Source organism: Tursiops truncatus, chromosome 14, assembly GCF_011762595.2.
Source record: "Tursiops truncatus isolate mTurTru1 chromosome 14, mTurTru1.mat.Y, whole genome shotgun sequence".
Classification (NCBI taxonomy): Eukaryota; Metazoa; Chordata; class Mammalia; order Artiodactyla; family Delphinidae; genus Tursiops; species Tursiops truncatus.
This window is the reverse complement of record NC_047047.1, coordinates 70,552,819-70,575,687: the sequence shown is the minus strand read 5'-3', so window position 1 is coordinate 70,575,687 and position 22,869 is coordinate 70,552,819. Positions and strand designations below refer to the sequence as shown.

Below are 22,869 nucleotides of genomic sequence, written 5' to 3'. Positions count from 1 at the left end.
AGAAAACTTCCCAGAGGGCATAAAAGAAAGGCTCTGGAGTGAAGAAAAAAGTTTCTAATAGAAGAGCTTGCTGTTAAAGAGTAAATTAAAGTAATTTAGTCTCATTTCAAAAACCAAAAAACAAGGAAGGGTTATCAATGCAAATAATCAAATTAACATTTCACCAAAATCTACATGGGAAAAACTTTGATTAAAGACTTAAATGTGTTCAAAATATCTCTAAAGAAAAATTACTTAAAAGTATACACAATCCAGTGTCTTCTAATAAAAGTCCTATTAGACCTACTTGACTGGAGCATTATGATTCTTTATCATGATAATTATGTAAATGCAAGTGATGACGCTGTTAGTATTTGAAAACTATTTAGTCTCTTAATTTAAAATTACATTAGCACTAAAATTGTTTACCCATTGAAGTGCACAGCAAAAGCTGCTTTAATATAGACAAAGGTAAATGTAAATAGAAAAAACATAAAATCTAAATTAGGAAAGTGTAAACTAATGAGGTTTTGGAGAATCAGAAAGTTATTTGTTTAGTTACTGAGCAATTTCTAATTCAAAACCTCTTTAGTACCCTTAGAATCCTAAATTATCATTATGAAACTTATTACAATCAAAATATTCTAGATCATGGTAAATATTTCATTTCTGTCCACTTTAGTTCAACTAAAAAGCAATAAAATTGGGGACATGGGTTTACTTTCTGAAGGCAACCCTTCCTTCTACTCTACTTAAAAAAAAAAAAAAAAAATCCCACAATCATTTTAGGAAAAAATATCTTGAGTTGACCAATAAACCAATTTATTACCACACAAAAACATAGACACAGTAAAGTTTTCCAGAATTGTGTCCAAACAACAGAAAAACAAAGTCCTCCAGGTTACAACCATAAGTAAAAATATACTGTAATTCTAACTATGAAGTAGTAAAAATCACTCTAAATTGAAAGAAATTTCAATATAAATTGAAATCAATGATATAAATTGCTTACATTGTAAAATGAAGGTAAGGTTTATGTACAGCAGCAGCTGATGACTGTTTCTTTGGTGATCCTGAGTGACAACTGGTCTCGAAAATTGATAAAGCATTCTCATCTTCACTATCATCTAAAATCAGAGTTTCTATATCTATTTAAAAAAAAAATCACAAAGATTATGAGGCTTAAAAAGTCCTTTAATATTAGTGCCCTACCAAAGCTAAGAAAAACTGGTTTAAAAATCAAGTGGCAAAAACTAATAAGTTATCCATCAAATAACACAGATTGTCCAAGGAAATTGACAAACTACAGTATTCTGAATAATTTATAAATGGAACCAATGTAATTCTTTCACCTTTACAGACTAGTTAAGTGTTATGAGATGCATTTTGGGAGACTACAAGAACTCTGGAAAAGAAATGGCACTCTCATAAAATACTCACCTACTTACTAAAAATTTCTAAGTTAATTTTGACCAAAACCAGTACATTTAATATAAATAAGATGGTTTAATTAATAGAGTAATTGAAGTATGGCCCAGTTCTTACAAAAGCAACAAGGAACAAATTGACCTTTATTTTTTCACATGGCACACACACACATATTTCAAGGAAAATCTAGTCTTAGTTAAGAAGGGACTCAGGAATTCAGTGGGAAAAAAACCAATCTTAAAAAATGTACTCATTCAAGTAACACTGGGTCTTAAGTTGTTGTTCGATGGACTAACGGGAACTAAAATTCCTATTGAAAGTGCCATACTTAAAAATTTATCTGGACTACAACCTAAAGTATTAATAGCCGTAATTCATACACACTTAACAAAAGCGTCAATTCATTCAATAAAAAGCAATGCTACATGTGTAGGAGAAATGGGAGGAAATTAAGATTGACAGAAATCATACCCTTCCCCCAAAAAAACAAAGAAAAAAAAATAGGCATGCTTTCTAAAATGAGATACTGAATTGTGCTGGCAGACACAGATTTCAATGGCTTTTAAAAGCCAAGTATTTAATACAACTAATATTGTAAAGGTTAATCAGAAAATAATTGAGTACCATGTGATTGATAATTTCATATATAAGGAAAGGATACTTGTCTAAGAAAAATATTAAAGACCAAAACAATCCAGAATAATATATCTAAATAATTAAAAAACAATGATTAATAATCAAAGAAAATTTGGTTTCTTTCCTCCACTGGTATGTGACGAAAAAAAATGAAACTAAAGCATACTTTATACTTATGGGGATAAAATGGTAAGAAAACACAGATAATAATGCCATAAAAAAATTCTCAAATGCAAGTAAAGAAGTTACAATCTCTCAGAAGAGAAGGTAAGATTTTTATGACCTTCTAAAGGTGACATAGTCTTTTAAAAATTAAAAAAAAATTGGGAGAAGATACATATCCTCAGTTTTGAAAATCAGAGATAAGAAATGTACAATTCATGGCAGAGTAGCTGGCTCATACATAATATTTGTTCTCCTCCTCATTTGACAAATTTAAGAAATCAAGTAATCGATGTGGTATTTCATGAGATATTTCATGTGATATTTCATGAGAAAATACATATATGACAAGCAAAATTCATTGAATATCGATGATTTTTACTATATATAACAGTTTTACCATTAACATAATTCATTGGACAATTTTTTATACAGTGCAGACTACATGTTAAACAAAGAAAATGAGGATAATTTTTTTTAATTACTGTCTCTTCTAAGTTCATGGGCTTTTACTTTGATTAGCACAGGAACCTAGAGTTTTCCTGTATGTGAGTAACATTTTTAAAAGTAGCTTTCTGTTTTTATCTCAAATCCAACCAAACTACAATCTTGAGGCCAGAAGTCAAGACCTTCTATCATCAGGTTCTAATTTACTGCCCTACTAGTAATTTACACTCCATTAGCGCAGCACACTGCAGAGTGCTGTGCCAATAAAACAGTATGATGAGTTGAATCCAGAGGGACATTACAGCAACATGGTTAAGTGCATGGGCTCTGGAGTCAGGCTCCCTGAGCTTGAGCAAGACCTAGAACTTACTGAGTGACCCTATATAAGTGAACATCTTCATTTTTGATAGAGTAAGAGTACCTACCCCCAGGATTGTTATGAGGATTAACAAATGACAATTTATGTAAGGGCTTTATGATAATAAAAGAAATGTAAGCCAATAATATCATAGCCAACTTTTCTAAAGGTGGTAACACTCCTACATTAAGATAGTCAGAATGTTCCAAGAGTGAACAAACAGAACAAACATCCATTCATTCTTTTTATGGACACTGACTAGGCAACTACTGTATGCCAGACAATACACTAGGCCTAGAATAAACAGTGGCCAGTGAAATGGATACATTTCCTATATTCATGGCAAATACAAAAGAGTAACACATAAATACCCTTATAAGAAAACTCAGAATTTATTTACTTATGCCTGTACTTGTTTCATTTTAACAATATGAAAAGGTAATTTATACTACCTTCTTTCTTGTCACTCTGGCTAATTTCAGCATGAGGAAACACTTTTTGCAAGACTGCTAGGATGTTGTTGAAGCTTCTTTCCAGCAGTGGTCTTATGATGGGGGATAGTGCATGTCCCGAAGACATGACAGCACGCTGGGAAGCAGGCACGATATTCTGCATTGCGTGGTAAAAATCTTGGGCGTTGAGCACTATTGAGGAAACATCTAGCTGCAGTTTATGACTGCTAGCATAGATCTGGGGGTAACGCCTCCGCAGGGCAATCAGGGCAGCTTCAGTGCACAGGGCCTTGATATCAGCTCCGCAATAGCCTAATGCACAAAAGGAAAAGGATAACAAAGGTAAGTCCATTTTTCCAAGTATCAACTCTATTTTGCAAATATGCACATCTTTATCTAAAATAAAATACTAAATCAATCATGTGCAATTTCACTAGCAAAATGAAAACTGACCATTTAAAGTCACCTAATAAAACTGTTTACTCATTAAAACTAAAAATGTTTTGAATATTTTAATTAACAAACACATGAACTAATGATATTAAAAGAAAACAAGTCATATATTTTGTGCCAAAACCAATTACAATGTACATCTTTCTTCAGGAAAGGTTTTAAAAAAATAGTTTTATATCAATCTTTCATCAATATTTCCAATTATTAGTTTAGTCCTCATGACATTACAGTTTTCTATAAATTTTTCTAATATTACTAATTTCCAAACACATATAATGGAGCAGTACAAAGTAGTATACATAAGCGGAAACTTCAAAATCAGAGCTATTCTACTACTAACTCTGAGTGCAACCCACAAGCAGGTTAGTATCTTATTACCCCCAAAACTATACTTTAAAGTTATGATCATCTCTGATAGTTCCAAAGGTATTACAGGGAATGAGAATCCATTAAATTTCTACATTATCTTCCTTTATATATATATATTTAGTTTAAAATGATTGATAATCTAGTTCAAAGGGCTACAAAGATATGAGGTATCATCCATTACCCATATTTAACTGATCATGTAGTTAAACAACAGATCAAGCCACCAGTGCTCTGAAATCATTTCATTCATTTGAGCGACAAATACATAGAAAAACATATGAACTCTTAGGTTTTTACCACAAATGGGAAGAAAACCTCAAACTAGTCATGGTGTTTTTTTATATCGACAATGAAACCTGCATTTGGCCACCTTTTATCAGTTATGCCAGCAGCGGGAACCACCCGAACTAATTACAGAACATTAGTCCCTAAGCTCTTCAAAGAGTGGTATCAGGTTTATTTATCTTTTTATATCTCACAATGACCTTGTAGAACACTTAAATACTGAAATTAAAATGGTGATTAGATAGGAAAACTATAAGCAGAGAAGAAATAGTACCAGACTAACTGGCAGAAAAAGAACATTAAGGAACAAAACCATATAAATCAAACTGACTCACACATCTATAATAAATTCTATCCCTATATCCCTCAGTAGGGCAAATGATCACGTTAAACAAGTCCTACACATAACAGAAAACTCCTCACCCTGCTCTCCTTTTTCCACAGCACTTACAACCTTATCATCTACCTATTATGTTTACTGTCTGCCTTCCCCAACTAGAATGTGACCTCTGTAGGAACAGGGGTATTTGTTTGTTTTGTTCGCTAAATGTATCTCAACTACCAAGAACGATGCCTGGCCTGGCATTCAGTAGATATCCAAAAAATATTTCTTGAGTGAAAGAATGAATGAAAAAGAAAAGAGTAACTCCAAGGTTATAGTTTGGAAACGTATAACTATTAGGTTACCATGTATTACAAGAAAGAAGGGGATGAATCATATCTATTAGGCTTTTCTTTTTCTAAGAAATCTAAATTCTTTTACTATTAAACCAACTTACTCACTGTAACTAAAAATTTCAATGAAAACTATCAAGTACTATATTCATAAACATTTATTCAGAGGTAGGGGAAAACTTAATATGACCTATGAGAATTTAATTCAGAAAACTATAAGCAGATTAAGCATTAACACTGCCCCATGACAGCAATCAATCTCCCAAATAATTCTTCAGAATAACCAAGTTTACCACGTCTCTCATTTTATTTTCTATTTCTCAATGAATGAACCTGACAAAAAGTATCTTTTCCTGTTCCATACACATCTGTTACATTAGTTCAACAAAATAACTGTAGAACACCAGCTCAGTTATAAACAGTTAACTAAATAATCCATTTCAGAGGAAGTAAAGAATAAACTACCGTCTTCAAAAAAATATAAACCACATTTCTTTTTCTTCTTTAAAAGTATATATACTTAGTGAACATACTACATGACCCTATTTTTAAGTGCAAAAACCTAATTAAAAAAGAGAAAACGTTCAAAAACAATGCAGAACAGAAAAAAGCCACTAAAAGGTATTTTATGTAGTAAATGTTGCCCATAACATTTATGTTTGACATAATAATACAAATAGCAATGTTTGTTCATTTTTCTTAATTTATTAAAGATAATTTTAAAGCTTATCAACAATAATAGATTCCACTTAAAGAAGTAAATTTTCTTCACTGAGTTAAATAGATGTTTTGTATACTGACACATTTTATTAACCATATCAAAAGAATCACATTTGTTAATATCATCACCAATCTCATCGCTAAAGTCTTTTAAGTGCTGGCAAGCTGTCAGCTCACAATGACAAATATAAGTCATAGAATGCCCTTTGAGAACTGCTGTGTAGCTTATAATCCCTTTTTTGTTTTTTAAAAAATCCTAATTTTTGCTTGGAAGTTTGAATTTCATCATTAGTTATAAACTAATCCTTGAAAAAAAATAAAGAAGTAAATTTTCTCATGGATTATCATAACCAACAGACTATAAATGATAGGATTTATCTTCTTTACATTTGTTTGTGAATGAGAATTACTAGTTTATATCTGTGGTTGTCAACCTTGACTAGTCATCTGAATAAACAATGAAAATGAGTCAAAAATAGATTCCCGACAAACTTAATGAATCAGAATCACTAAGTGGTGGTTTAATATCATAAATGTGTATTTTGAGAAAACTTTACAAGTGATACTGATATACAAAAAAATTGAGAACTACTGAATTAATAATACACTTTCCTTACTAGACTCTAAAACAGAATTAAAGGTACATCATAACCATGGCTAAATAGGCTATATTAAGGGTGACCACATGTCCTGGTTTTGGCCATTTGCCTTGTCATAATTAACAGCGTATTTTTTCACTCTCAAAAGGGTCCTGGTTTAGAAAAATAGATGATATGACTATCCTAGAAATACTGAAATACAGCCTTTTGAGAGTTAAAAGTTGATGTTAAATATCAATATCCCTTCCATAAGAATTCCATAACCATACTAGTTCTACCATTACAACTCTAATAGTCTGATGAACACACATAGCTAGATACCAAAGAAAACGCATTCCTAAATACTGCTATTAAGATGGAAATTTGTCTGAAAGAATGAAAATATAAGCTATTCAAAGAGGTTATAAACTAGAGAAAGGTAATAAAATTTTATGAAGTTACTTTTTAAGTAAAATACCAAACAATGAAGGTCCACAAGCTAAGATGCCACACTGACAGATACCCTTTCATTGTTTTGGCCCTCTTAGTGAAAATGAATAGAGAAATATGATTAGATTAAAGTTCTTCATTAACCTTAAGTTCCTACTATTTGTGCACATGTTCTGGATACCAAATTATTTGAAGACTACTAAAAATCACACCTATTATGCATGCAAACCTCCAAGTACTTGGGAATTCATTTCAAGGTAAAAGTTACCAAATCCATAACCTCTAACAAGAGGTCAACTATCTTTGCAGTCGTTCATTAAGACTGCATACTCTTTTGTTAGGCATAAATTTCATTCAGCTGAACCCATACATGTTAAAACATCTTTGGGATACCTAAGTGCTAAGCTCATAATGAATTAAAAATTTATTGCTATTCCGTTCCTGTTGGAAGACCTGTATTTGCTTTTTTCTTTTTTTTTTTTTAAAGTGAACTTAAATGAAATAAATGTCATAATCAAAATCAGAAGTCAGTTAATTATAATGGATTTTTATGTCACTCTCCAGTAAGAAAATAGAGTATATATAAGCAGATTCTAAACCAGCAACGCCACCCCCAAAAAAGGCAAGAGAACTTTTTCAGTCCTATAAAAAAGTATGTCTTAAAATTTTTTTAACTTAAGAAACAGACTAAAAGCTAAAATAAATAACTTGGTAAAATGAGAAGGAGTGGCCTTTCGAAATGAAAAAGGAAACTGAGAGTCTAATATTTAAGATGAAGAATTAGAGTATATAATATTTCAGATGGTAGACAGGGTAAAAAAGTAATTTTAAAATTACTCTTAGGGAATTTCCAAAATTATTTGAAGACTTCTGCTTATTTCAGTTAAGGATCATTCTGTGACAAATTCACAGATGAATCTACAAATATTTCCCATTCTGATCTATACTGTAACACAATAATATCATAAAAGTAACAGGAAATAAAAGGGGTCAAATTTCAAAAAGGGCAAAGACTGGATTTTGTACCAAATACCACCCTCTCCCATAAAGCAGCACAAGGCTTTGCAAAGGTCAAGCCAAATTTACATGAAATGGGTTTGGCGCATGCTCTCTTATACCAGGCAAAGCTTAAACTGGAGTAGTGCTGGAGAGATTTACGTTTTCTCCTCACCAGAAGATGTCGAGGTCTTTGTGGTTCAAAAGCTGAGGTATGCTGCTTCGGAGATGGAGGTCCCTGTGGATGAAGAGGATAATTCGGATGTAGCTAACTGAATGGACTAATGTTCTATTTAAGTTTTAATTATTTGATGGTGGACCACAATGATTTTTTAACTAAGTTGTTCTTTTTGGTTTTGGTAACTTTAAAATTTTCCCAAGTAGACTGCTGACTGTTAGTGGACTTATTAGGGGGACTTCTTCATAATGCTTAAAAAAAGTTCATGGAGAGATTTTTTAATTTATATTTTTGAGAGAATGAGAGGAAAACAGACAAAAGACAGAAAAAGAATGAAGGAAAAATACCTGTGTGTATATTCAGTTGCTTAATACCACATTCATTTTTATTTCAGACCTAATTAGAGCCAAAACCCTGAATTCTAAAACCTCTGAATTCCGTCTCCTATATATGGTCATGTATGTACATAAAACACTCTCACCATATCCTTTTAGGACAGTAGTGTTCGTTCACTCTGTAGGAGATCTACTTTGTGAATAACTTATTAACTTGGAGAGTTTTACATTTGGGGAAATACTAGCAGATGTCATTAAGTATTTTCTTTGAAGACTCCTCTCACTCAACTTCTTTCTAAACCACCAGCATGAGGATGAGTCCATCATGTAATCTGTGAAGTAAAAGACTACAATCCTGCCCTATCCCTGGACCTTCACCTCTCGTTTAAGCTTATTTTTCTTAGTAAAACTTCTGAAAGGGAACAATTCCTAAAAGGAGACACTGTAGTAATACTGGAAATCCAGCACTCAATGAAAGGCATATGACCACTGAGCTTTGATAATCAAAACACCTAATGGCAGCTAAAATTCTAATTTAGAAGTGTTCAAACGTCAAGTGAAATGTTTACATTTAAAGGCAAAGCCATCTATTGCACAAAAACACAACTATACTCATTCACATTCCAAACATAAGGGGAAAGGGAGGCTGATCAGAACAAACAATGACAATCAAAAAATTCAAACAGTAGCACTTACCAACACATGTTTCAGCCAATTCACCTAAAAAAGCATCTGACAATTTTGGATTCCAGTCCCTGGTATGGATCTGTAAAATGTGTTTTCTTGCCTAAGAAGAAAAGCACAGATAAATAAAATCTTGCCTAAGGAAAAAAGTACAAATAAATAAAATATCCTCAACCCCAAAATGTATTAGATGGAACAAATTTATCAACTAACCATATCCCAGAAAAGCAACTGTTTATTTTAAAAGAAACATAAACAGCTTGGCATCCGCATCAACTCTGATTCCCATAATAACCCTGTGAGCTATGTAGCAGAGATCTTTGTTTCACAAACTAAGATACTTAACATCCTGAGAGGTAAAGGAACTTGACTAGTGGCACATATGACTACGTGACTGATATAGGACTAGAACTCAAAACTAAATTTCACTTTCCTCCAAGTCATTTTAACCATTTGAAAACATGTAAACAAAAAAACTTTAATGTGTTATAATAATCATCTTTTAAACAAACCTTATATTTAGATTTCACAGGCCTTTTGGTTCTAATATGCATAAAGTATCATTAAAGTTTTAAGTTGAAGAAGTTTTCAGTTAAGTAAATAAATATAATAAACATCATCTTGTAGGTTAATGCTTTCACATTTAATATATAACAAGGTAATCTCCATAAATATTAATTGAATTCACTGTAAAAGAAAGGTTTAAACAATTTTACCTTGATTTTTTTCTTTCAAAAGAGCATTCTTTACCTTAAATCTAACTGTATAGCACAATCAAAATTTTAACATGTTGGTTCCAAATTAAATGAAATTTTTCTCCCACAGTAAAAAATAAACACTGAAGTATGAGTCCATAATCACCTAAAAAGTCATATCAGAATTTTTTTTTCACATTTGCCTTCTTTCAGGGGAAAGACAATGCTTTCTAAAATTGAGTATACTTGGGCTTCCCTGGTGGCGCAGTGGCTGAGAGTCCACCTGCCGATACAGGGGACACGGGTTCGTGTCCCGGTCCGGGAGAATCCCACATGCCGCGGAACGGCTGGGCCCGTGAGCCGTGGCCGCTGAGGCTGCGCGTCCGGAGCCTGTGCTCCGCAACGGGAGAGGCCACAGCAGTGAGAGGCCCGCGTACCGCAAAAAAAAAAAAAAAAATTGAGTATACTTGTTTCCTCAACACTGCTACTTGAGTTTCTTGAGACTATGAAAAAGCAAATTATAACCAAGATGATAATATTATTGCCTTGGTGAGGAATCTGGGGTCTAGCACAAAAACAAAAAGAACTTGAAAGTTTTCAAGATAAACTTTGCTCAAAAAGTTGACAAAATCTAGAATCAATAGCTATTGCTTCATTTCCAAGTTCTAAGTTAGGTGTTCAGCTACCAAAAATAAATCAATGATGTAAGAAATATTTTCTTTCAACTTGAAATATCTGCCTGAACAGATATTAAAAGAATATAAAACCAAGGCCCCCCAAAAATATAATTCTCAGAGCTTACATAGTCTAGAAGATGACATTAAGAATCTATATAGACTTCATTATTAGAAGGGGCGCCACTCATTCAAGACCCTTAGAGAATCAGAAACACGGCAAAAAAAAATCTAAGCTGGAAGATATCTCAAAAAAGATCTATCGGGGCTTCCCTGGTGGCGCAGTGGTTGGGAGTCCACCTGCCGATGCAGGGGACGCGGGTTCGTGCCCTGGTCCGGGAATATCCCACATGCCGCAAAAAAAAAAAAAAAAAAAAAAATCTATCTGTATCCCTTCATTTTACAAAATAAGTAAAGATTTAGAGGAAATGAAATTAATTACGTAAAGTCAAAAGTTATTGTCAGGTCTCTGAGACATTTAAGTGCCTTTCTCTTTTTCTATATAAAGAGTCTCCTTTCTTTATCATAAAAACAAGAAATAGAAGAAATTATTTAAATCAAGAAATGTTTCATTACAATTTACTCTATATGGCATACAGAATAGTAAATCATATGGTTTCTCCTAATAGAAAGTAGCTTCCTCTATTATTAAGAGTCAAAGGCAAACTCAGGTCACTCATTCTTTAGGATTCATGAATATACACATAACATTTATAACAATAATCATACTGCTGCTGATGATAAACAAAAGAAATTAAGCATTACTGCATAAAGAAGGTACATGCTATTTTATGGTAATAAAGAGTTAACAAAATTATTAAAATTTGGCACCAAGACTTACTTTTTTTGTTGTTTGTTTTTTACTGTCACTTGCTCAAATAGCAAGAGTCATGATATTCCACTTCCCAAACTGCATGCTAATATTAGACACTGACTGGTATCAATTTAAATTAATAACCAAATGGACCCTATGACTGCCCTTAACCCTTCTCTATTCTATTCATGAGGCTATCTTCCAGCAGACTAGTTCATAGCCTCTCTGTCTTCACACTCAGCCTCTCGTTCAGAACTTGCTTCCTAATCCACTGAGAAAACTGAAGCAATCAGAAGGAAACTTCCAAAGGTACCCCATACCAACTCTGTCCACCTGTTAGCATGTGTACCCGCAATATTCTGTCTTCTCCCTATTATAACAGATGAACTATCAAATTCCTATCTATAGTCATTCTCGGGACTTCCCTGGTGGTCCAGTGTCTAAGACTCCACGCTCCCAGGGCAGGGGGCCCAGGTTTGATCCCTGGTCAGGGAACTAGATCCCACATGCTGCAACTAAGACCCAGCACAGACAAATAAATAAATAAAATTTTTTTAAATTAAAAATAAAGTCATTCTCATCACTCATACATTAAATCCAATTCCCCTTCTCGCCTATCAAGGCAAGAAGATAATTCTCCTTTCTCAATTTCATCACCAAAACTTCCTTCCCTACGGGATATTTCTCCCATCTTAAAAATAACAAAACACCTTCTCTTGTCCCCAATTTGCTCAACATCTCACCTCAATCCTTTGCTTCTTATTACAGCAAAACACTTTGAAAAATTTATCTCCATTCACTGTCTCCAATTCCTCCCCTCCCATTCTCTTAAACTAATCATATTCGAGTCAAGTTTTTTGCACCCACCACTAATTGAAATTGTTCCCATCAGGTTTCACCAATGACCTGCATAATGCTAAATACAATCGCCAATCTTCTGTCATGTGATTTAATTTAGCAACATCCGACACAGTTAATTATACCTTCCCCATTGATATAGTTTCTTCACTTGGCTTCCAGAATCCCACTCTCCTAGTTTTCCTCTTACCTTACTGACTGCTTCTTAAGACAGAGGAATTGTATCATCTAGTCTCATGACCTTAAATATTACCTAAGGAAAAAAAGGTGAACAGCCAGTCTAGGTTTTTTTCCACAGACCCAGGCCAAGAAAAATGATCTTAGGTTTAGGTCTTAAGCACTGTTTTCTTGAAACTTCGAAAGCTAAAATTAACATGGAAAACTATGTTCAAGATCCATACTTATACAATATAGTAAGCCACAGAACATTTCCATCATCACAGAAAATTCAACTGGACAGTACTGTTCTAGACTTCGGTTACTGTTATATCTCTGATTTGTGTGGACTATACCTGAATTGTGAGGACTATGGTTGGCATATGGACTTTGAGGCCTACATGACTAGGACACTAGAGAAGATAATTGGAAAATCAAGGTAATGGCTTTCCTGTGCCGAAATGAACACTGGCTGTGTCTCTTAGAGCTAATAAGCATATTCCCCATCTACTGGTAGAGCCTAAAAGATGTGCTTGAACTGTTGTAAGATGTTCCAAATAAGATAGCTGATGCTTCCCCATGCTGAAGTAGACTACTTCAGTCTTGTCTCCTATAACTAAGCGTACCTCTATGCACTGGTACAGCCCTAGAAGCTCACTCGGGTAACAAAAATGATGCTGTATACACTATGTTTCCCATCCTGACAAAGCTAAATAAACTTGGTGCCAAAAAAAAGCCTATAAGTTGGATCGTCAATCCAAAACTGAGACAGATATAGTGGCTGTTCAGACTGTCGAACTGAGGTAGAGACTGCTCTACACAGACTGCTCTATACAGCAGAGCCATTGCCTTCATTTCCCTAGAGTCTACTGTACTGTACTAATCACTAAGCTTCTCACATCTATGTACATAAACAAGGCATTTTACAGAGATCCAAAATCAAAGCCATATAACAGCAAGTGCTCGTGTGTGCATGTGTGTGTGTGTGTGTATAAATATATATATTCATATGTAGTACCTTCTCTGCTCTCTTTTGGTTATATTTATATAGGTATGTGTTATAAAGGTTCTAATTAGGCTTGATATGTTTAATACATGCAAAGCATTGTCAAATACAGAATCTTCTCTGAATATGTCCCTCCCTCTCAAATATAAATGTGCAGTGAAGATGACAGTCAATGATTAAACTGGTCAAAGACTAACCAAAATATTGCCAAGTAAAAATAGGACAAGAGAACTCTGTATAACATATTAAATAACATTTTACATAGTCAATGACTACACATTGCCCTGTTTTAATTATGTTCTTATTTTTTTTATTATGTTCTTTTTAAAACTACACTATAATGAATGGCATTTGCTGCTTTTAATTAAGATGTTACAGCCATTTCTATGAGAATTTGCATATTGGGCTCTTATTCATAAAGCCACCATTACTCTAAAAACGTTATTTTTATGGGAACAAAGGTACTTTGGTGAACAAGAGACATATAACCTGTCATACAAGATAATTAATACAATGTGGAGAACTAAAGAAAAGAGTAAGTAAGCATCTATAGTAACCTAAAAATCATACCCTTACTTCCTAAAAATCACAAACTTTCTGATAATTGTTAACAAAAAAGATTAAATTATTCAATAATGACAAGAATTTTTTACGGAGTAACTAAGATATCCAACAAGCACAAAATTTTGAAAATGACAACTCATAAAATACCACTTTCAAAGTATATGTATACATATATATATATATTTCATAATTGAGTCACAAATAAATCTTAATATATCAAAAACTCTTACCTTTTGATCAGGAAGGTTGAAAAGAAATTCTCTGTCAAAACGACCAGGTCTCCTGAGAGCAGGATCTATAGAATCAAGTCTATTTGTAGCACCAATAACAACAATTTCGCCCCTATTGTCTAATCCATCCATAAGAGCAAGGAGGGTTGATACTATAGAGCTGTAACAAAATTTTCAGACAAAATTTTAAAAAGGGAAGAAAGAAAAAGTTGCAAAAATTGCTGCTTATACTAACTTTTATCAGTCTTAAAGACTAAAAAAATGGATTTTTATATCCATGTTCACAAGTAAAACTAAGTTCCATTTAACTTTCTCGTATCACTCTAAACAGGTTTAAGTCTTCTGCAGATATAACTGACATACAATACACTGAATATATTTAAAGTATACAAATTGCTACGTTTTGAAGTATGTGAAACTATCACCATAATGAAAAAAAGTAATATCCATCATGCTCTTCTTCATGCCCTTCAAAATCCATTCCCTACTGCTCTTCTTTGACCCAATCCCCTGGCAACCACTGATCTGAGTTCTGTCACTATAGATTAGCTTGCATTACCTAAAATTTTATATACATGGGATCACACAGTAAATACTTTTTTTTTCTGGATTCCTTCCCTCAGCATGATTATTTTGAAATTCACCACATTGTTGGTTTAACAATAGTTTATTCCTTTTCATTGCTAAGCAATATTCCATTTTATGGATGGATCCCAATTTGTTGATTCACATGTTGATGGACATTTAGACTGTTTCCAGTTTTTGGCTATTACCAAAAAAGCTGTGAACATTCATACAGGTCATGAAGATGTTCCCACAGGTTTTTTCCTAAAAGTTTTATACTTTTACCTCTTAAGCTTAGGCCTTCATCCTCTTAACCTTTAATGTTTACAGAATCTAAAATAACATCATATTTTGTATTCCTAAATATTGCTTTATCACTGTCTTTTTTTATCATGGCCAATTGTGCAACAGGTTGGTCAATTTTATTTTTTTCAAAGAAGTGACTTTCTACTTTCCTGATTTCTGCATATCTCTGTTTGCAGTTCATACATAGTTAGCTATAATTTTTTATTTTACTAATACCAGAGATTGCTTAGAGTTAGGACAATAGTTCTTGATAAAAACATAAAATTCTCTGCTTATCTTTTTGTCATTTGTTTCTTATATTTTGTATATTACTAAACTTTGGAAATTAGTTGTGATTTAAGGCACAATATATGGTCAATTTTTATAAATGCTGTGTCTGTTTGAAAACAGTGTTCATTCTATAATTGCCTTAGATAAGTATGCCCACAAGATCAGATTAATATAATAAAGTTGTTCAAATAATCTGTAGAGAATTTATTTTATGCTCATTTGGTCTATTAATTACTGAGAGGTACATGATATCTCTCACAATGATTATCAATTTGACTCTTTGCAGTTCTGCCAATTTTTGTTTTATACAGTTTGAAATGTAGTAATTAGGGAATTATAAATTTTAAACTATTACATCTTTTAATAAATTGAAGATTTTATCATTGTAAATTGATCCTCTTTTTATGTATAATAATGCTTTCTGTCTTAAGAGTCTCTTTTGTCTAATATAGCAATAGTAGCTTTCTGTTAGTATTTACTTGATACACTTTTATACCATTTTCTGAATTTGACTATTTTGGACATTTTACATAAATGAAACAATACAATATGTGATCTTTTGTGTCTGGCTTTGTTTCAACTAGCGTTAACGTATGTGAGGTTCACCAATGTTACATGTATAAGATAAACACATGTAGCATGTGTCAGAATCTCATTCCTTTTTGAGGCTGAATGATATTCTACCATGTGGATATACCACATTTTATTTAACCATTCATCAGCTAATGGACATCTGGGTTATTTCCATGTTATGACTATTATGAATAACACTGCTGTGAATATTTGTTACTAAGCTTTTGCATCCCTTTTTCCCACCATTTGGAACCTCTCTTATATGTATCCTTATATGTATTGATAGTTACAGTTTCACAAGTAAATACATATGTTAAAATTACCAAGTGTACTCTTTAAGTATATCAATGAGTATATATAGTATTCTGTATCAATTATACCTCAATAAAAGAGCTTTAAAAAAATCAGTAGTAGGGGGCTTCCCTGGTGGCACAGTGGTTGAGAGTCCGCCTGCCGATGCAGGGGACACGGGTTTGTGCCCCGGTCTGGGAAGATCCCACATGCTGCGGAGCGGCTGGGCCCATGAGCCATGGCCGCTGAGCCTGCGTGTCCAGAGCCTGTGCTCCACAACGGGAGAGGCCACAACAGTGAGAGGCCCGCATACCGCAAAAGAAAAAAAAAATCAGTAGTAGGGCTTCCCTGGTGGTGCAGTGGATAAGAATCTGCCTACCAATGCAGGGAACACAGGTTCGATCCCTGGTCTGGGAAGATCCCACATGCCATGGAGCAGCTAAGCCCATGCACCACAACTACTGAGCCTGCACTCTAGAGCCCGCAAGCCACAACTACTGAAGACCGCACGCCTAGAGCCCATCCTCCGCAACAAGAGAAGCCACCGCAACGAGAAGCCCGTGCACCACAATGAAGAGTAGCCCCCCTCGCCCTAACTAGAGAAAGCCTGCGCGCAGCAACGAAGACCCAAAGCAGCCAAAAATAAAAATAAATTAATTTTTTAAAAAATCAGTAGTAAAATAAAAAGATTCTAAAATATCTCCAAATATTCTCTTTAGAAAAGCAAGAAATGAAAAACAAAAAGAAAACACACATAAATAGAAAACAAACATGAAATGGTATTCTCCAATTCATTTGTGTCAATGATTACATAAACATTAATGGATTAAACTTTCAAATTAAAATGAAGAGATTGTCCAGTTAGGAAAACAAGACCCAACTATGTATCATCCACAAAAGTAATACTCTAAATATTAAGACACTGAAAGGTAGGTAGTAAGTTAATGGAAAAAAAATGTACCAAGCAAAAAACATCAGAAGTCTAGATTAGCTTAATCATTAGATAATCATTAGATAATCATTTCATTAGATTCTAATGAAAATAGGTTTCAAAACAAAAAGTGTTAACAAAGATAAAGAGGGGCATTTCATAATTAGAAGGCAACTTCAAAATAAAGACATCCGGGCTTCCCTGGTGGCGCAGTGGTTGAGAGTCCGCCTGCTGATGCAGGGTACACGGGTTCGTGCCCCGGTCCGGGAAGATCCCGCATGCCGCGGAGCGGCTGGGCCCGTGAGCCATGGCCATTGAGCCTGCGCGTCCGAAGCCTGTGCTCCGCAACGGGAGAGGCCACAACAGTGAGAGGTCCGCGTACCGCAAAAAAATAAATAAATAAAAAATAAAAAAATAAAGACATCCAAAATAATAAATGTGTTTGCACCCAAAACAAAACTTCAAAATAAATGAAACAAAAACTGGCAGAATTAAAGAGACAATTCTACAATCATAGTTGGACATTTTACCACATCTCTCTAATGTTCATAAAATAACTAGACAAAAAAAATCAGTAAAAACACAAAACGTCCTGCATAACATTATTATAACCCTGTCTTACTTGATATATATAGAGAATATTATACCACAAACAGCAGAATACAAATTCACAACACAGACAATACCTGGGACATAAAGAAAACTGCAGTGAATTTAAAATGACTTTAAGAGTTATCGTTTCTGACCACAATAAAATTAAATTAGAGAAACTAATACACTGTTTTATGTTAATTATACCTCAATTAAAAAATTAAATTAGAAACAATAAGATAAAAAACACAACTTGTAAACTAAACAACACACTTCTAAATATTCATTGTGTCAAAGAAGAAATGACAAGACGAATTGGAAATTAGTTTGAACTGTAGGACACTGATTATATAAGAGGTCAAAAACTGGGATGCAGCTAAAGCAGTGCTTAAAAAGAAATTTATAGCTTTCAATGCCTATATTAGAAAAGAAAAAAGTTTCAGTCAAAGTCTAAAATTCCATCTGAATAATTTAGAAAAAGAGAAAACTAAACCTAAAGCAAACAGAAGAAACAAACAAACAAACAAAAAGCCAAGAAAAGTCACAATGCATATTGCTAAATGTATATTGCTAAATGAAAGAAGTTAACCTGAAAGATTACATGCTGGATGATTACAAATACATAGCATTACGGAAAGGGCGAGGGTAGATAGTAAAAAATCATTAGTGCCAGGGACTGAGGGGGTGGGGTGGTGAGGGAAAGGAGGGATGAGTTGGTAGAGCACAGAGGATTTTTAGGACAATGAAAATACTCTGCGTGATACTATAATGACATATGCATGTTATTATACATTTGTCCAAACTCACAAAATGCAAAACACCCAGAGTGACTACACACTTTGTGTGATTATCATGTGTCAATGCAGGTTCCTCAATTGTAACAAATGTACCCTCTCTGATGAAAGATGTTGATAATGGGGGAGGCTGTGTATCAGTGTGGGCACAGAGTAAATGGAATAATCTCTGTACCTTCCTCTCAATTATGCTGTAAACCTAAAACTGCTCTTTAAAAAAGATTTTTTTTTAAATTACAAAGAACAAGGTTGGGGACTTATACTAATAAGACTGTATAAATTTCTCAAGTAATTAAGTCAATGATATAAGGATAAACCTAAAGATCAATGGAACCAACTAACAAGTCTAGGAATAGACAACTTAATGGTCAATTTCTGACAAAGATGCCAAGTAATTCAATGGAGACAGGTAACCTTTTCAATAAATGGTCCTGGAACAATTGGAAAAAAAAATATGGAAAAAGTAAATTTCAGTCCATACCTTGCACTAGCTATAAAAATTAACTCAAACCCTTACCTTATGCTGACATATGAATGTTAACTTTAAAATGAATCACTGACCAAAATTTAAGGGCTAACACTACTAATATTTTAGAAGAAAATATAGAATAGTTGACAAATTGGTTTAGGAAATTATTCTCAAGACACAAAAATATATACCAAAAAAATTTACATAATGGGCTTCATCAAGACTAAAACTTTTTGATTTTCAAAAAGTCATATTTAAGAAAAAGGCAAGCCAGACTAGTAGAAAACTTTTCAAAACATAGATCTGACAAAGGGCTTGTTTTAAGAGCACATAAAAAAAATCTTACACTACAATGAGACATACAATATGATTTCTTTATTTTTAAAGGGTAAAATAATATAACAGACATTTCACAAAAGAAAATATGTAAATGAGCAATAAGTGCATGCAAAGATGCTCAATATTATTAGTCATCAGAAAAATGAAAATTAATCCACTACTACACACTCATTAGAATAGCAACAGTTAGAGAGTAAAAATACAAAATGCTGGCAAGAATGAGAAGCATCCCAAATCCTGATACATTACAGTTAAAAACATAAAATGGTAAACCACTTTGGAAAGTAGTATCAATTTAAACAAACATTTAACATAGGATTCAGCCATTTCTCTCTAAGGTATTTACCCAACAGAAATGAAAACATATGGTCCCATGAAAATGTGTATGCAAATGTTCACAGCAGCATTATCATAATAGCCAAATATAGAAGCAAACCAAATCTCTATCAGAGGAATTAAACAAATTGTGGTACACATACAGACATACACACAGAGACACACATGCTGCCCAAGGACTACTACTCAGAAATTAAAAAGAACAAAATATTAGTGTATGTGACGTGGATAAATTTCAAAAACATTATGCTATATCAGGATTAGGCATCTTTTTCTGTAAAGGGCCAGAAAGTAAATGTGTTAAGGCTTTGCAAGTCATATGATCTTCCTCTCACAACCCCTCCCTCATCTCTGCTCTTGTAGTGCAAAAGGAGATATATATAACGCAAAAAGCAATGAATATGGCTGTGTTCCAATGAAACTTCATTTACAAAAACAGGGAGAAGATTTGGCTCATGGGTCCTGGTTTGCTGACCCCTGTGCTAATGAAAGAAGTCTTCCTCAAGAACAGAGGTCACATCTTATAAGCCTCATAGCACTTATCCAAGGGCTAAATCTAAATACTATGTCAACAAATGAAAAGAATTCAACATAATCAGATTAGGAAAAATTACCTGTGGATCTGATCTTGCCTGCTAGAGCGAACTGGAGCTAATCCATCTATTTCATCAAAAAATATTATAGACGGTCTCATCAAATATGCCTAGTATAAAAAGAAAGCAAACATTATTTATTGTATTAGTTTTCATTTTTAATTTAATTACTGTATTTTCTTAATAGGTAATATAAGCAAATGGTACAACATACAGCAGGTAAGAAAGATTATACAGGAAAAAGGAAAGCTCCTTATCACCCCAGACTCCAACCACAAGGTCTCCACCCAGTAGACAACTACTGTTTTCAGTTTGTTTATTCTTCCATACATGTCATTTATACACATAAACAAACATGTATTTTTAAACACATTTAAACACACTATACATATTGCTTTTATTGTATAACACAGCCTATTTTATGTTATTGATATATTTTAATTAGCTTACATGTAAGTACATAAAGATCTGCTTCATACTTTTTTAACAGCTACAAAATGCCACACTATATGGATGTGCCGTAATTAAACGAGTCCCCTACTCATGGACATTTAAGCTGTTTTCAATCTTTTCCTATTATCAATAATGCTTGAACAAACATCTGTGTACATTTAACATTTCACATGAATATAAACATATCAATATAAAAAATTATAAAAGTGGAACTTATGGTTCAAAAGGCATGTGTCATTCCTAATTTAGATACTTGCAAATTATCTTCCATTGATGTATCAATTTACACTTCTCACCAGAAATATTTAAGACTGCTCACCAACAATTTATTATCAAACTTCTTGTTCTTGACTAACGTTTTAAGATAAAGGATGTTACCTCATTTTCATTCTAATTTTTATTTTTATTATCAAGGAAGACGAGCATTTTTCATACCTTAAAAGAGCCATTAATATTGCTTTTTCTACACAAGTTCTGTTCATATCCTTTGCCAATTTTTCTATTGGATCATTGGTCTTCTGCTTACTGATTTCTAGGAGCTATATTTACTTAAAAATCAGACTCTCTCTATGAAATGAAATGAAAATATTTTTCTTCAAAGGGTATCATCTTTTGGTTTTGCTTACCATATTGTTGCCACGCAGAATGTAAAAAAAAGATTTTATATAGTGGATTCTTTTCTTCCATAGTTAGACTTTCCCTACTCTGAGATTAGAAACAAAATTCTCCTGCGTTTTCTTCCGGTACTTTCACAGTGTCATTTTTCTCAATAAATCACAGATCTATGTAGGAACTTGATTTAAGGTAAATAAATTTTAATTACAAATGAAAACTGTTATATAATTTACTCAAATTAATAGAGTTTATTTTCATTTCAAAATTACTTAAAGCTAATTCTTAGTTCACAGGAAGGTCAGCTTATTAAAGAATGGATACAATTTTTCATTTCTCCCTTACTGATAACAATGTTCATTAAACTTCCAGTGTTCTCTAATAATTTTATTTTTTTAAATTTATTTATTTATTTTTGGCTGCATTGGGTCTTTGTTGCTGCGCACGGGCTTTCTCTAGTTGTGGCGAGCAGGGGCTATTCTTCACTGTGGTGCACGGGCTTCTCACTGTGGTGGCTTCTCTTGTTGTGGACAGAGCATGGGCTCTAGGCAAGCAGGCTTCAGTAGTTGCGGCACACAGGCTCAGTAGTTGTGGCACACGGGCTCAGCAGTTGTGGCACACAGGCTCAGTAGTTGTGGCTCACGGGCTCCGTTGCTCCGCGGCATGTGGGATCTTCCCGGACCACGGCTCAAACCCATGTCCCCTGCATTGGCAGGTGGATTCTTAGCCACTGCACCACCAGGGAAGTCCCTCTAATAACTTTAAATGAAAGACAATTCAACCACAAAACTTTGCCCCTTTTGAAAAAAAAAACTTTATAAGGCTAGAATTACATACTAAGAGAAGAAGAGTAAAGATTTAATCATTACTTTTACATACATGAAACACAGCTCTTTTTTAGAACTATGGCCTCACACAATTGCAAAAAGGAAGTACAGTGTATTTAACACCAGTTAATGTGATAAGCACTTTACAGTTGACCTTTGTATACGTGGATTTCTTTCAATAAATATATTGAAAATATTTTGGGGGAGATTTATGTCAATTTGAAAAAACTCACAGATGAACTGGGTAGCCTAGAAATAGTGAAGAAATTAAGAACACAGTATGTCATGGGTGTATAAAATATACGTAGATACTAGTCTATTTTATCATTTACTATCATAAAATACACACAAATCTATCATAAAAAGTTAAAATTTATCAAAACTTACATGAATAAACACTGTACCTGCTCCATTTACAGTCGAAATGTAAACAAAGATGCAGTATTAAATCATAACTGCATAAAATTAACTGTGGTACATACTGTACTACTGTAATAATATCATAGCCACCTCCTGTTGCTATTGCGCTGAACTCAAGTGTTGCAAATATCCGCTTAAAATGCTGTGTGATGCTAATCTTCTCCTTGTGAACAGTTCCTCTCTCCAGTAAATTACATATCACAGTAAACAGTGATCTTTTTTTACTTAAAGTGATGTTGCATATTTTTCCTTGTGTTTACTGCAATACAGTAAACGTTAAATAACACCATGGGACCTATACAAAGTGCCACTGTTGAT

The 22,869-nt window shown here is 33.5% G+C and overlaps 1 protein-coding gene across 3 annotated transcripts in view; it reads right to left on the bottom strand.

Annotated features, from left to right (window-relative positions):
- Nucleotides 1-22,869, bottom strand: part of ATAD2B (ATPase family AAA domain containing 2B) — a 150,914-nt gene that overhangs the window by 75,787 nt on the left and 52,258 nt on the right. For all 3 annotated transcript variants that reach the window (XM_019943168.2, XM_019943169.2, XM_073791563.1), the window contains 5 exons: nucleotides 20,261-20,349; nucleotides 14,183-14,342; nucleotides 9,198-9,288; nucleotides 3,463-3,774; nucleotides 992-1,127 (listed from right to left, as the gene is read on the bottom strand). In XM_019943168.2, the coding sequence (XP_019798727.1) occupies nucleotides 992-1,127; nucleotides 3,463-3,774; nucleotides 9,198-9,288; nucleotides 14,183-14,342; nucleotides 20,261-20,349 (788 nt within the window). The remainder of the gene's footprint in view (nucleotides 1-991; nucleotides 1,128-3,462; nucleotides 3,775-9,197; nucleotides 9,289-14,182; nucleotides 14,343-20,260; nucleotides 20,350-22,869) is intronic.